Source organism: Mizuhopecten yessoensis, unplaced genomic scaffold, assembly GCF_002113885.1.
Source record: "Mizuhopecten yessoensis strain PY_sf001 unplaced genomic scaffold, ASM211388v2 scaffold2711.2, whole genome shotgun sequence".
Classification (NCBI taxonomy): Eukaryota; Metazoa; Mollusca; class Bivalvia; order Pectinida; family Pectinidae; genus Mizuhopecten; species Mizuhopecten yessoensis.
Window position 1 is genome coordinate 599271 of NW_018485984.1, and position 16413 is coordinate 615683.

General features: G+C 32.5%; 1 protein-coding gene across 1 annotated transcript; it reads right to left on the reverse strand.

Annotated features, from left to right (window-relative positions):
* Positions 1–4722: 4722 nt before the first annotated feature.
* Positions 4723–12912, reverse strand: LOC110445094 (homeobox protein Hox-A4-like). The gene is made up of 2 exons (XM_021489482.1): positions 12250–12912; positions 4723–7358 (listed from the first exon to the last, which is right to left on the reverse strand). Exons 1-2 carry the CDS (start codon positions 12719–12721, stop codon positions 7042–7044), a joined length of 789 nt encoding a protein of 262 aa, XP_021345157.1. The 5' UTR covers positions 12722–12912; the 3' UTR covers positions 4723–7041.
* Between the last annotated feature and the right edge of the window lie 3501 nt (positions 12913–16413).

The following is a 16413-nucleotide window of genomic DNA, read 5'->3' on the forward strand; positions in this document are numbered from 1 at the left end:
ACCAACAGGTAGCCATAATGCGGTCGGGATCAAGATAATGTTGAAGAATATTAACGAGTTACTACTATATTGGCATGTCAGAGCAATCATTTAGTTTTCGAATAGCATTACTAACCTATTATATTCAAACTTTGTTTATTTTACAACAATTGTGAAACAAGTTCTATCAAAGTATATTAATCGTCTTTGTTGGCATGGATGATAGCGCGCACGAGGTCTTAATGAAGGGGGAAACTATAGTCCCCAGAGCAAACCCATGTGGTGGGGTAGTAGGTTCCATACTTTTTCACTTCCTGTCGGGGATTCGAACCCCGGTCATCTCGATAAAAAGCGAATGCGCTACCCACACGAATAGAATTGCCCTAAAATAAAAACCTTGACGATTCTGACATTGTAGATCTTTTTGCAAGTAAAACATTGCAAAAACTTTAAAGAACACAGACAAAAGCTTTAATGATATATTTAAGCAGCAGTATATCAGTCTAACTTGATACATAGTGTTTAGGTTAATTCATTGCCATTGGTAATGCGGAGTGGATATCTTTATTAGTGTATACAGTATCTTCTTTCACGAATGTTTAGTTTGTTATTGAATAATCCATATTAAAATATATTGAGTATATGTGGTATTACATTTAATCGTGTTCTTGTGGATGAAAGCAACCTTCAAATGGTTCTAAATGGTTATGAAATGACCCTTAACAAATTACAGATTGATGTACAAACGTCGGATATACTTTCGCTTACTTTTACTTAAGATGGTCACTTTTTCATGTGGTTTTTTTTTGTGTAAATAAATGCCTTTAAAAAAATATTAATAAATCATGAACATTTCTTTATTTGGTTTTGCCAGCTAAGTTTAACTGAAATCGACGTGCCCCAGATAAAGACACTCTGAACATGCTATGGATTCTTTTACTTATTTCAGATTTTACTAGGTCAGTAAAGAAAATATGCACGAGCTTACATAATGATTTTATATTTACAAACACATCCGCAGTGTTGCCATCATGTTCCCACGTCAAAAGAAAGCTTAGGATTTATACGCAAAAAAGTTTTTTGATATTAATGGGGCCATTAAAAGGACGAAATATTTAAGTTTCTCAGTTTCGATAAAAAAATATCATTTGTTTGTTGCTTAATTTTATTTATATTTGTTCTTATTTAATTTGAATATAAGATAAAAGAAATAGCACGAACAATTTACGCAAAGATTTTAAATTCTCGAAAAGAATCCTTCGATGAGGAGTAGGGAAATACATTGGTAAATAAAGCAGGTGTTTACGATGATAATAAGTACTTTGCATAGAGGCAAGGACACATCAGTTAAGCCTTTTATAATATGCAAGAGTTGTGAAATTTATGAATAATAAAGTATTTTTTTATAATAGGCATTAAAATATGAAAACAGAAAAAAATCACGTCACTTGTTTGTAAATTAAAACATGAATAACAAAGCGTAGAATATTGAATATGTTTCAATAATTAGCCATGGATTTCCCTCGAAAGCTCTACATAATTATATTGGTATAATTAAATAGACAGTAAGGTCGTTCAGCATATTTGTTTTTGGCTTTCTTGCCTCCAGTGTTCCATAAACATGTCACATGGTGGCGGGAAAAATTGTCATAAAGGTATAGTCTCAGGGTCACATATGGAAGAGTTTCGAATTATACTTTGTCATACGATGACTATAGGTAGCATTATTTGATAACACTGTAAAATGTGCCGGAATGCTATCCTTAAAGCTTAAGGAACGTGATATCCATGTAACTCAAAATAAATGTATGCATATTATGTTGTCAAAGATGTAAGTTAAAATGCCTAAGAAAATCAAGTAATTCAGAGTAAACGACAATTTATTTATATTTTTAATTATTAAAGTTCGCATTTACAAAGCTTTGAAAATGTAATTTTGTGGAAAAAAAGTTCAGAATAACACTACAATAAATTGATACCAGTTTGTGTACAAACATAAAAAAAAAACATTTTCTTCCAATTTTGACAACACGTCATTGTTTATGATGAGCCTGTGGTTCCGCGGATTCGCAGTCTGGTGACAGTAGTTAGTGTGTTGACAAGTTTATATGTCGGTCATCACTAAGTGCCCGGGGCGATTCTATAATTCAGAGTCGGAGACGTACCTATCCAGCACAAGTCCGGAAGCACGTGGCACTTGTGTCATGAAGACAAAATCAAGAATATGTGATGGTGATAAACATGTCTAAATAAGAAAGTTTTATGAAATGATGGTTTGGACAACAGATTACGAACTCCACTACCGTAAATGTAGGGCAACCTTGACCATTGGATCTGAACTTTGAACCCCAAACTGAAATAAATCGTATCCTGGCTTAAAACTGTCATTTTGGGCTCAAATCTTCAGAAATGTTAGTTTGGGATGCAGAACAATATTTCATTTATATGAGTGTCCTAACACCAGCACAAATATTCAAATCTGTCATGGGTGACGTCATTGCGGTTTTTACATTAAACTAAGCGTTGTATTAATTTGCGAAAACAATGATTATTGTTGTCTTTTCAATCATACACATCCTCAAATGATTTTGCTTTAATTCGTCAGGTCATTGTTATAAAGTAGTCGAACGTGCCATGGCGTTACGGACGCCATCTCATCAACAGGGGAATATAAAGTTCCCTGTTTATATGTTAACATTATTTTTCGATTGATTTCGATTATCAAAATAACTTTATACAGAAAAAGTGTTATTCAGAATTATGTCTGAAAATTAATCCTAATTTAAAATTGAAACAAATATTTAATTTAATTTAAGTACAGATTGCTGATTTAGAGAAAGTTATTGTGTTTTTGTTTGACATCGTTTCATCACAATAACTGCACGGCAAGTGTTACCTACAACAATAGAAAATAATGATACAAAACTATTTCAAAGACTAATACCTGTTTTTTATCAGACCAAAAGAAGTATTTTCTAGGAAAATTTGTAAAGTATCCTATTTTGTACATTATTTTTTTCAAAACATTATTTAACTTACCATGATATGTATTGCTGTATATTGACATGTACTTAACAGAAAAATAAATAGCGGACCTAAACTAGAATAGAAAAAGCGAACGGGGACAAAATATTAAAGTGAATGAAATCATCAACAGACACTGGAATGCAGGCAGGTCAGGCTTCCATGCACATGTTGAATGATCTAGAATACAATAAACCTTTCAGTAATCAATATAGACACTGAAATATCATAATTTAGAGTCATGTAACGATGACACGAGTTTTGACTGTAAATTAAACTATTAAGTAGTTTGTTGTCAACAAGACAAGGCAATACTTGTGTAGCGATTCGATCATAAAGGATGGGGATAGTATATGTGATAGAATATTTAAACCATGGAGGATATATACAACTAGTTGTTTAAATTCATGTTATGAAAAACATCATCTCACATCTAAGTGTGTGTCATCAGTTCGGGCAAGCACAAGTGAAATATTCCTTGTTAAGTCTGATATATTGTTTATTTTTTTGTACTTATTTATAGTACAATTGGTAGGTTTGTTCGTCCGTATTAGTGACAGTTCTGTTTTTATACGGGTGTTATGATAATACTATAAGTTCCGCCGACAATAATGATAATACAAACGTACTTTGTTTCAATATAACAATCTATAACATAAAGGTTTAATATTATCTTTTTATAGCTGAATTCATCAATAACAATGATACTGACTGCCGGATAAAAAATGTTAAGAGTATTTATAAGGATTTTACTTTGTTACATTGATCGGTGCAATGGATAATTACAGCTTTGTTGATGGAATATAAGGAACATATCCATGAAAGTTATATTTTGCATAGCCTAAAGATGTCATTTGTAGTTGTTCGATTTGATATTTAAAGACAACTGATGTGTTGAAACTCAACCAACTAGATACCAAGCGTTAAAACACTTAAATGTCGTTCCTGTAACCTTGTTTTATAGAACATGGAACTTGGATATTTTGTGAACAGCACATTGCAAATTAATCCGCTGTTGGCATTTAAAATATTAAGTTAACATTTTCAAGGATTGTATTAATACTGTGTTTAAAAACTAATTGTGAGGAAATCGCATTGTAAGAGTTTGATGCAAATGTCGTTTATATAAAAACAAACAGTAAAGTATTTATAACAAGCGTTCACCGGAGTCCCAGATATCTGACACCATCGGCTAGCGTTGACTTGCCGAACATTCAACTGTGATATTCTTTCAATTCATGGCATTTAGTTTCAGACGTACTCTTTCAAAAGTTATTTTAAAGGCACCTCTGAGTCTGTGCAATGCTATATAACATACAAAGTGTTGAAGGCAGGAAGATTTCCATAACGATCAGCTTAACACATTCAGTTATCAGAATAGCTTACGATTTTGCATATAACAGGTCAATATTATGGTTTTACTGTAATTAAGATTTTTATATACTCATAACAATCCTGATTGCTTCGTTTGTCTACCTGGAAAAAGGTCTCGTAGAACAATCACATTTGCTTGGCAATAGCAAGCTTGCAGACCGCTGATACTAAATACCAAGCTATTTAAGACATTTTTCTTTTCTCAAGTTTCCACTGGAGATAGACTTGTAACACGCTGGTACATTTTCCTGTATGACATCCGACATGTGTGCCAGGCCAGATCATACAACACATCCATCACAAGCGCAATTAAATAGAGAAATAAATCCAAAATCGGAATTACTTCGAAATACACTTTTTATTCACAGTAGGGGATTTATAGAAGTGAAAACAAGTAATATAAACCTAACGAGAACCGGAAAAGACAAAATCGACAATGAAGGTTTGAGGTATCAACTTGGCTCGTAAGGGGAACAGAAAACAAGCAACAAAACGACATGAATAGTACTCCTAAATCAACTCAAAACATCTTAGAATTAAACTAGTATCTGGAGCGCCAAGAATACAGTTTACCCTTGGTCGTCTAGTGTCTAAAATATCTTTCATACATTTCCTACAATAACGTCGCTGACGTATAAATGTCATTTTGCGATTATTTCAAAATAACATATTTATGGCCACGTCCGGAACCTTTTAATCTACCAGTTGATCTGGTTATATAAATATTTATCATCTTTCAAAATAATTTTCATGTATAAATCTTAAAATGGCAGGATTAATCATAACTGATGATGGTGTATTCAGATAGTAAAAATGTGTTCGGTAATTTCTGTCAAATATATGCTACTCATTGCAAAAAGAAAATCTTCATTCATAATATCCAATCTATGTAACAGTTTTACTTTCTAAAACTATACAACACCGAGTTATTTAGTATTGCTAAAATATTTTAACATATTTTCCAAGACACTTAGTTGTGCACCTTTACTTTTGATATCATATTGAAACTGCACGTTAAATGTTAGCACTCAGTATGATTTCTGTCTATAGAGAGATGTCCACACATGTACGAGTTTGTGTCCACTCTTTGACTTTTATTACATTTCTATACATATATTACTGGTAATAAGTGCAGGTGCATCAGCTATCTGCTGTTTATAATATATTCTTATATCAAATTAATTTCAATGTTATGCCATATATTATTTTACACTGATCTTCTTGACATTAACATCTTGAAATGTTATACAGTTTATCTAATTTTTAATTTCTTTCCTATTTTTGTACAAACAGTTTAAGTAATAAATAACAGAAATTTGAATCCTTACGAGAATGGAAAAAAATCGTTATTGAATAAACCGGCATAAGCGAAAACAATATAAGAAAACAATAGCATACACACATTTTTATAGATAAGTTTAGTTGTAAAATAATGTTAAAGATGAAATGGCTATCTGGATAACGTTGATATCAATATTTTGATATATACCTATACATAAAAGTAAGGACATTTTCCATTGGAATGGAACATTTATTTTAAGTCGTTGTTATATAATATCATTTGTTAGGGTAACAACTGTTATTTTACATTGAAATTAAAAAGTGCTTGTCAATTTTTTTACGTGATATTTTTGTTGGTTTTTCTTGAGTATCTTTATTTATGAGTATTGCAGGTAACCTAAAACCTGATATTGGCTTACCCTAAATTATCTTAATAACTAGCAATTATATTCAATATACTTCATAGTATATAAACTAAATACAATGCCCCCTGCAAAGCATTGGGGGGGAATAGAGTGATAGTCTTCACATATAAGATATATTCACATCGCCAGGCTTTGGCATTGATTTAGGAGCTCCAGATGCATAAAACATTATTACAGAAGCGTAAAGTGTATTCAGTTTTGAAATTCTACTGAAGAATTTTGTCGTTTTTCATTTGGTATGATTAAACCTGTAAAGATTATTTGCTCTACAGGTAAGTGTTTGTTTTAAATTTGTTGAAAGTATCACAGCAGGATAAATGCATTTGTTGGTGAATAGTTTGCTAACGTTTACATTGGATTTAATAATAGGGGGAAACAAATATGAACGTCAACAAAGAGGATTATATTCTAAGAGGAAATAACTTGTTTGAAATGACACTGAACAACTTAACACGACAAAGTGCGTACATCATTTTATAAAATATCTAAATGAATATAAAATGTGGAAATAAAAAAGAATTGTAGAACACATAATGACCAGTACAATGTGGATTTTGTACATTACAAAACTACACAACTCTGTCATTTCACTATTTTTTTTACTAAAAGTAGAAAGTTGTTCATGTAAATTGTAAGTTTGTAGATAACACAGGGAATTCGCTTTTATCTCAAATACTGTTTTAACACTTATAAACTACAATGTACATTAGGGTATAGTACAGTTCAGACTCATTCATAAATTATTATGCACATATACACTATTTACACATCTCCGTTTTCACAATTCGCACACACAATATACCCCGAGGTTTTCGTCAAGTTGCACATTAACAAATCTTTGGTATTTTGGTTGTTACATCCAGTTTCTATCACAAGACTGTCAGCAAAGGAATGGTCACAATGTCCGAAGTTCTTGTCACAAAAACCGGAAGATAACTGACATAAAACTAGACTTTGACTAGATTGGTGTTAGCTCTGCAAGTGCCGCCATGCTGTGAACAAAATGGTGGTGCGATGGTTCGAGAGGCGAGTTCGTGGCATCCATTAGCCGTGTTTTTGTGTTTGGCAATTTATGTTCTTTCTTCCATTTCATTCTTCGGTTTTGAAACCAGATTTTTATTTGTCTTTCTGATAAACATAATGTATGTGCTATTTCTATACGACGTCTTCTCGTGAGGTACCTATTGAAGTGGAATTCTTTCTCCAACTCAAGGATCTGGTGTCGAGTGTAAGCTGTTCTGTTTCGTTTGGATTCTGATATAATGTTGTTATTGCCTGAAAATTTAAATAAAAATAAATAGATAAATATGTTGTGCAATTAAGGCTAACAACATCATCAGAATAGTGTATTCAAGTGATTTGAAATACATAATAAAAATGTTCATGCATGTTCTATACTTTATGTTAACAAAAACCCAATAATCGCATTAAGTAATAAAGTGAAAACTTGTTATTATAAAATACTCCTCTTGTTTAATCAGTAGAACAATACTCTTTATAAATTCCAAGTGGAATGTATTTATATTAAATCACAACCAATTTATCATAAAAAAATATATTAATCAACTAAAATGCAAAAAAAAGCATTTACTATAAAATCAAATCAATTCGCATGGAAGCAAACATCAACAGTCATATTTGCATTTCGTTGTGTATTTAAATAATTCAGACCTGCCATTGTACATTGATTTTATGTAATCGTGTTAAATCGAGATTTGTTGTGTTTTGTAGCGTCCGACAGTATCAGTGTAAAACGGGCCATTAGAACGGTGTTAGGACAGGGGCTAATGCAGCGTGCTTTTGCTGACACGAAGAGATGCTGCGGCTGGAGAGATACAGATGACATCACTAATTGGTTATTCATATCATTCGTGTCATCCGCTAATGAAATATGGGTTGTTCTCTAATAGAATAAATGTACGATGTTTTAGACGATGTCTCTAATAGACTAAGCGTACAATGAGGCGAGCTCTCTAATAGAAAAGAAGGTCGGAACATGCTTACTGTGATTTCGGTTAATGTTGATGAACTATCTAATTGAATAATGTCCATACGGATGAGATCATTTAAACGGAATAACTTTTACGTGTTTGTTGAACCCAACACTTAAATAATTTGATAGATCGCGATGTCTTCCTACATTTAAGACTGAAACACCGCATCATGAATCGAAATGAAACAAATATATCATCGTTGATATTTAACAAATTAAGAGATTAATTCAAATTAAATACTCAGCAAGTATCTTATTTAAATTAAAACATTGAATCAAATTTGAAATACGTTTAAAGTGTCTTGCTATATATTGGTGACTGTCTTACGTAATCTTTGTATAGGGTTCTAATGTTCATAAATCAAAGCAGGTTTTAACATATCATTTGATGGAATGTTGATGTGTACGACTGTTCTTACATTCACTGTGTGTAGTGTATTCTTCACCCCATAACAGGTGGAACATTTCATATGTCTTGATTGACATGAGTACAATTTGTCTTAAATGTTCGTTGTATTTCTTAGTATGATCACGGACATTTATTTCACAGAACTTAATACGAGCACCGCCGGGATGAATAATGTATTTTCACCACTGCCATTTGACATATTTTGTGTATCAAATTACTAATTTTCTGAGAATATTTTATCAAATTTATTATATATTTATTCTATTTACTGATGAATATAACATGGGCATTTGGCAACTTTGAATTATTTCATCATCATGAATATCTAAATCGTGGAATGTGTATCAACATAGAGCTAGGCATAAAGCAATATATGTTGTGATAAATGTAATATGACAAACGGCCGAGTTAGTAAGTAGAAATTATTTGCCCATAACACTAAGAATAGTATGATGTGGCGATGTAAAACATGCCACCATATCCCTTGAGTGTATTCTATCACCGACATGTAAATAACAAAAAACGCATGGCATGTTCTGAAGAGGCACTCCTTCGGTACTCATTTGACACGACCATATACTATTAATGTTACAGCAAGAGGTTACCCGAGTGACATGGTTTATGTGACCACCAAGTGTTCCTTCTCTATTCTTGACATCTTACATACATAAACAAAATATGTCCGTAAGTGAATCTTACACACATAGACAGCAATAGTCGTACTTTACAAACCATTCTAAGAGTGATAGTGTACAATATAGGTCAAAACACGCGGGGAATGATACACAAAGTTATAAAACAGATAGGTCTGTTTCTTTCAAGTACATGTCAACACTTTCAGAACGGTAGGTTTCTTAAACGATATATGCATACAATATTATCATCTACTGTTAGCAAATCTTTCTAAATTATCTTAATAGCAGTAATTATTACTATTTATTTTTTCATGTTCTGCTTTTTGTTAAATTACTCATTTTAAACTGATAATTAAATTGTGTCCGGTCAGTTCAGCCCATTTATATATGATTATATTGTTTTTTATATATGTATAGCTATATCAATATACTATAGCAATTAAGGAGCAATAAAAGTGAGTGTATATGTCAATTTTACCGTTATCCTGAAGTAAGCGTGTTACATATTATTGCTCAAGTATGTAACTAGCTATACGCAGCCTGGGGTTATATTTGTTCGGACAACGGTCTAGATACAGTGTGTTATAAATCTGTTATAAATGTCTGTTTTGTGAGGTATTGACGCATGACACTATCAAACTCTCATGTTAACAGTATCAGTTTATCACATGACATTCATAAGGTCTCTAAAACATATTTTGATTTACTGTTTTAATAAACAGATATCCATTATGATACCCTACTGATCATGTTTCAGATATAACATTACTGATCCCTTTAAAATAACATTTTGTATGTATAACTTCAATAATTCATGACGTTTTAGTTTTTAAACCAGCTGATATTATTTTATACAGATACAAAATGTTGAATTATTCAAAGCACTTTCACCAATGACCAAATGCCTAGTTTTATGTCGGTAACTCACGTTAATTGTATTTTAAATATTGATGTTATTTCCCCCAAAAGTGACAGCACTCAAACATTGAATGTATGTCGGTTATATCCAAACCCTTACTATGATCATATTGATCCATGCGTACAAAGGTAAACTATTGTAAGTTGATATGGTTTTCCTTTTAATATGAATATCTAGTATGCTTATTTAGTCGGCATATCTTATATATTAATCTGGTAAATTTGATCCAGCCGTGTTATATAATCTTGACATACATTCTTTTCTGTAATGGATTCGAATACGAACAACAAACACCAAAAAAATGTTTTGATTTTGAAATGAGTTTGTGATTTACGAGCACTGCACTAGCAAAACTATCAACAAAATACGTATCTAGTCAATAAAATAGTCCTTGTTTATCTTTATTTACTTGATTTATATTATCTCTGGAGTGAACAAATTTAAAGATTGTTTTACAGCATGAAAACAATTTCATTTTTTTGTTAAACACTTTAATTTGGTTTTTAATTTGATATTAATTTAAATTAAATCCTACATGACTTTTATGAACCCAATCGTTTGAATAATACAAATAATTGTTTCAGATAAACAAAATACATGAGGGTTAAAACATTAGTATTGTATAAAAGAAATTTTATTTTATATAACTAATTTAGTCGTAGTTATTTTGTTTGTGTGTGATATCCAAATGCAGAGAATAAAGGATTGTTATGTCAAACGTTAATTTAGTAAACCTTGTTTGTTATTTTCAAAAGTTACACATTCATGTACGAAAATGAGATTCATGGATATTTCTTTGCAGACATGTATACCAATTTCTATTGAGATGTTATGAACATTTATAATGAAAGCCTGTATCAACGGACTCACAGGGTTAATATTGTATAACAAACAGTGTTGCATTGTTTCTTAGGAACCCCTTGATAATAATCCCCATATTGTGCCAGCCCTGATCTGCTAACGTGCGCCGGTCCGGGGCATAAGGGGCGTGCACCTAGGTGAGGCTCTATAGCTATAATTAAACTTTATGGGTTATCTGTTACCATTATTGTCCCATTACAATCTGATGTATGGGTCTTACACGTGTCTAAGGCCTTTAAAGCTGTTTGATACACATAAAACCTCTCATCGTTAACACCAAATCCACAGGTAATGATTGAATATCTCCCACACCATATTTGATTCTTATGTTTATGTATAAGAAGTTCCAAATGAAGGGTTATTAAATTAAAACATCATTTAAGGTTTCGATTTCAAGAACTAGATAACAACATGAGAGGGCAAAACATTATCAATCTTCAAATAAGAAGTGTTATATATTTAATCATATAATTATCTAGCTTTTAAATTCATTAAGTGAACTTTGGGGTTTCTCAAAATTTGTTAAACATATATTTAAATTGAATTGAATAACAGGGTCAAAACGAAATGCAAATTTGTAAGAAAAGTGTGCATATCGGTCGCATGGTTTACATTAAAGCCTATAATTATGTGTATAATATTAAACTCTCAGATACACATACAGATATATGAACAGTGTTGTGTATAAATGTAGAGCGATGTTTTTACCTTTGCATGGTATCCTTTTAGACCGCGGTTTGAAGGAGTGTTTTTTATTTAGGTTCTCGTTCATGTACAAAAATTAGATAATATGTTACCGAAATATTGATGACATGCGTCCTTGTGACCCATTGACTATTTTAATCATTTCTGATTAAATTACATGATAACCTTCACAGGAAAGATACCTGACGCTACTGACGGGTTTCAGTGTTGAGGTTAATTGTTTTCTTATAATCGTTACAATTTATTGCGGGATATGTGTTATTAATTCCTTACACTGAACAGATATTGGTTACGCTTTTAAATCTTATTTGACGCGTTCGATACCTTTATCATCCCGATGAAACATGATCTACACCCACAGTACTAATGATTACTCTTGATAATGGCGTCGCGTTAATGAATAAGTTTCAGTCTATTATATCCGGGTTGGTTTTTATATTGCAATGATCGTTTTAAGTGTATACTCTGTTAGATGTACGAGGCTTAGGTTTTACCACACTTCTGAAATCCCGCTGAGAATCTAGAATACGAGATGATTGCGACAGCTGTATATCATTGACGGCGCTGACACGAAGGCATGAGTTTTATATACAAGGCGTTTTAACGATTTAATTAGAAAGCTATAAGTTATGCCATTGACTTACCTGAAGGGTTGTTTCCTTGGCTTTTTCGCATCCATGGGTAAATCACTGGCTGTCCGTCAGAATCTTGTTCTACACAAGAACTACTTTGTGACATTTTGGAAGGTTGTTCGTCAGGTGACGGAACAGCGGGGGGACTTGGAGAAGGTGCTGCTGGCTGATTGAATCCACTCAGAATACCACCTCCGGGTCCCCCTCCCGAATGAGCTGGCGCGGGAGATGAGGGATGGGTGGGGGACACGGAATCACTACTTCCACACCCATTATAGTGGTTCGGAGTATACTTGTCCTCGCTGTATCGCCTAGTGTCCGGTATAGGATCATAACCATAGTTAGGTATTTGTGGTTGATAACTCTGACGATAATATTCCGAGCTATGTGGAGGAATATAGTTTGACTGTGAATACTCGTCCGTCGGTGGAAACTTAGGCTCTGTGTACGGTCCCGGGTTCATCAAAAACGAACTCATGATCATTAATTTTCGGTGATTTGGTTGTAAATAATTTCTGCTCGTTTACTTCACATACTCTAGGCAAACCAGACCACCCCATTTTCTATATCAACATGGCACGTGATAATAGGCGACCAATCAGAAAGCCGTTTATATCTGAGCTGTCATGGATCACACTAGACGAGCGGCCGTGGGCACGGGTCCTAAGCCGCCTGGAGCAATGAGCGATACGGAGAGTGTTTTATCTATTATCTCATATACTTTACACTTAAACCTATTATGATTGGTCCGTCTCGCGTGTAACGACTTTTAATTGTTAACATTGTGAATGTTGACGGCTACGTATGGAAACTTTCCTACGATTAGAACACGGTAGCTAGGGTCGGCAAGATGAAACGATCTTTATTAATTTTATCATAGAAAAGACACACTTCTATGTCTTCGGGGGACGATAAACCGGTGTTTTGTTTATGTGTGAAGTTAGCAGACTCGCACAGAACGGGAAATATGTGTTCCGTTAAAGAATCCGGAGTCAAACTGTACGTAAAATATTTTCTATAATATTTCGTTTTCTGCAATACATTATGATTTTGAAAAATATGATATGTAATAAATTATTTTAAAGCGTTTGTTATCATTTTGTTAGTATTGTTACAAATAAAACCTGTTTACTAATTAATGTAATAAACAACAATAGTTAATAAGAAGAACCCAAATGAACAATATCATATTTTTTGAAATAATAAAAACTACAAAAATACATTTTTAACTTAAACATTCTAACACGTTTAAAATGTTTGTTAGTTGTCTTTAAAAAGAAGGTAAATTGAATAAATATATTTCATTGCAATGAATATCACAGGACAAAAAATTCCTTAGAATGAATACGCTTTCCTTGTAGTGATTTAGGGGCGATGATATTCCATTGCAAGGTATTTATATATAATAGAACTTCATCAACTTTGCTTGACATTTTGTGGAGAAACGGTAAGGAGATCAATCACTGTAGACTGGTGCCATTTGTTACGCATGTGGTATTTCCAGATGCATGTGGAACTAGGTCTCCTCAACACATTACTAAGTACCACTAGGGTATCATTGGTTATTTGTTCGTGTAAAACGTGGTTAGATAAATCTAACTAAAATGTGTTATGTGACTGGATCAGTACCATGATATTTACCACATGCAAAGTGTTTCTTTTCTATCCTAATTGTATTTTTGATTAATTCGGCACATTTAAAGACACAATATATTTTATATATTTTTCAATTAATTTTACATAACCTTGTGAATGAAACAGATTAGTATGTAAGCGTAGTTGCTTGTTTTGTAACACTTAACACTAAATTTAATGTTAGAAATTCAAAAGGGATGAATTATCTAATGCGACAAAAATAATATCTACACGCATTATATTAGATGAAAAATGATAGTAGGGTATACTATTAATTAAATGAGTATGGTATAATTTTCAAAATGCATGCTTCAGTTTATAATAAATTTTAATCGGGGGATGATTCCATCTAACACACAGAATAGTTTCAGTAAGGAATACGGTATTTTAAACTCTCCTTTCTCATTTATTATCTAAATTATAATATATAAATGTTGAAATATCCTGCAAAGTGTATAGACATGGTAAACAATTTGTTCATTACGAATAGGCAGAAATGTGCAATTTACTTTGTTTAGTTAGGGTAGATGTGCTAATCACCCTAACGCATCTGAAGTAAACGTCAGAACACCTACTTACCAGCATTTAATCAACTACTCTTAACTCTTACACACGCGTTAACTCCGTCTGTAAAGTTAATGACATTACAATTACTAGTATTGTAATATAAAGTGGATGTTCTAAAATATTTATATAAAGTTATGTCTGGGTCTTATATAATGTATTATTCATTTGTAAACAAATCTTGCTGCAATCGACTAAAATATATTACCGTTTAATTACTTGAATATTGGCTAGGATGGACCCATGGTTATAATTTTGCTCTATTTTAATGCACTAGTGTTTCATAAATGAATTTAAATATGTATGAAGATGTCGATTACCAATTAAATAATGTAATAAGCCCTGAGGCTGATTGATTTGATGACAAATATATTATAAAGAATATAAAACAAGACATATTTTGTTGCTGTTTTTTCCTTTATGGATTTTATTTATTAAATGACCGCATGTAACTTAAGACAGAAAACACAATCAAATAAATTTATAAGAGCACCATGTTATCAGTATATTCTATGGAAGGAAATAGTGTTGATAACAAAGAAATTAAATTAAGCTTTTATCAATCCAGCAGTATATACAAAATACAACAGTATATACCTTTTTTCTCCAAATTACATTTAATAAATTACTTATACAAGGATAGAAGGTCCTATCGTTTGATGTTATATGATATGATACAGGTGAACGATCTCCTGCGTGATGTAGGGTCATTTGTCACCCAATTGGGGAGATGATTGATTGTCATCATCTAAAACAATTACCGACCTATCATTACATGACTTTCAATATTTACACATTTATAGGTAATTTATACACGTATAGGGTTCTGATACAATAGCAGATATCAGGCTTCACACTGACAGTTCTACACCTTTATTGATATGCCACGTTTTATGATATCTGTCTCCTGTGGGAGGCCATAAAACTAATGACAGCACTTGGTTGTCAGGTGAGGTGCAGAATGCAGACTATGGAGGACCCCCTTGACGACCACGCGCTGTCTTCATTGATTCTGGGAATATCAATTAGTCAAATTGTTTGCAGTGCGCTCAAAAATAAACAAAATGTTAACGTATTCCCTCTTGGTGTTGATTTCATTATTTTGACTTGATTAGCAATTGGTAAAATCGCTCAACTGCTCTGAATGAATATTCAAAGATAGAGTCTTAAAATCCTGACAAATGGAAAGAAAATCTTGAAGATTCCTGGCTTGATTTCTGAAGTTTTGATAGTTCCGACAAGAATACAGATAAGGAAATGAAATATCATCGACGAAGTGAACAATTTCTCTCAAGAGGATCATGGCTTTAAAATACACCAATTTTCCTGTCAGTTCTCGTCGCATTCGATGGATGAAATTCTCCTAATACAGCCCACAAGATGCAAGGTCAGTGCTCTACTCTCCTAACGTTTTCATCTTTCTCTGGCTCAAATAATCTTTTAAGAATATTTTGTGGCATCCAAGACCTTATCATGATTTTGGAAATGTCTTGGTTGCCTGAAGCCCGGACACCTTTTCGCTGATTTATTGGCTGCGTTGGCCTTATCTTTGAACTGTAATCTTATCGGCTAGTACTTGAAACATAATTGGTTAAAACGACCGAACTGGCAAACACTCAGAGGAGTGGATGATGAATAGTAGTCAGCCCGCTTTATAGGCTGGATCATAGCACCCACGAAAAATAACACATTAATTACAAACATCATTTTAAAAACATTTTACGTTATTTTTTATAATACAGACTCTGACATAAAGAAATGAATTAATATTGTACAATAAATCACTTTGCAAAAGAATTGACGATATCAAAACGTGAAAATATTGCATTACTACAACATGTACGAATTATAGTTTTAATCGCTTTTAGATGATGTTTGAATAAATCAAAGGACCTCGACTAAGTTCCCCGTTGCTATGTGCATTTTTTAAGAAACTGAAAAATTGTTGGTTTATGTTACATTTTGGTTACCGTCCTT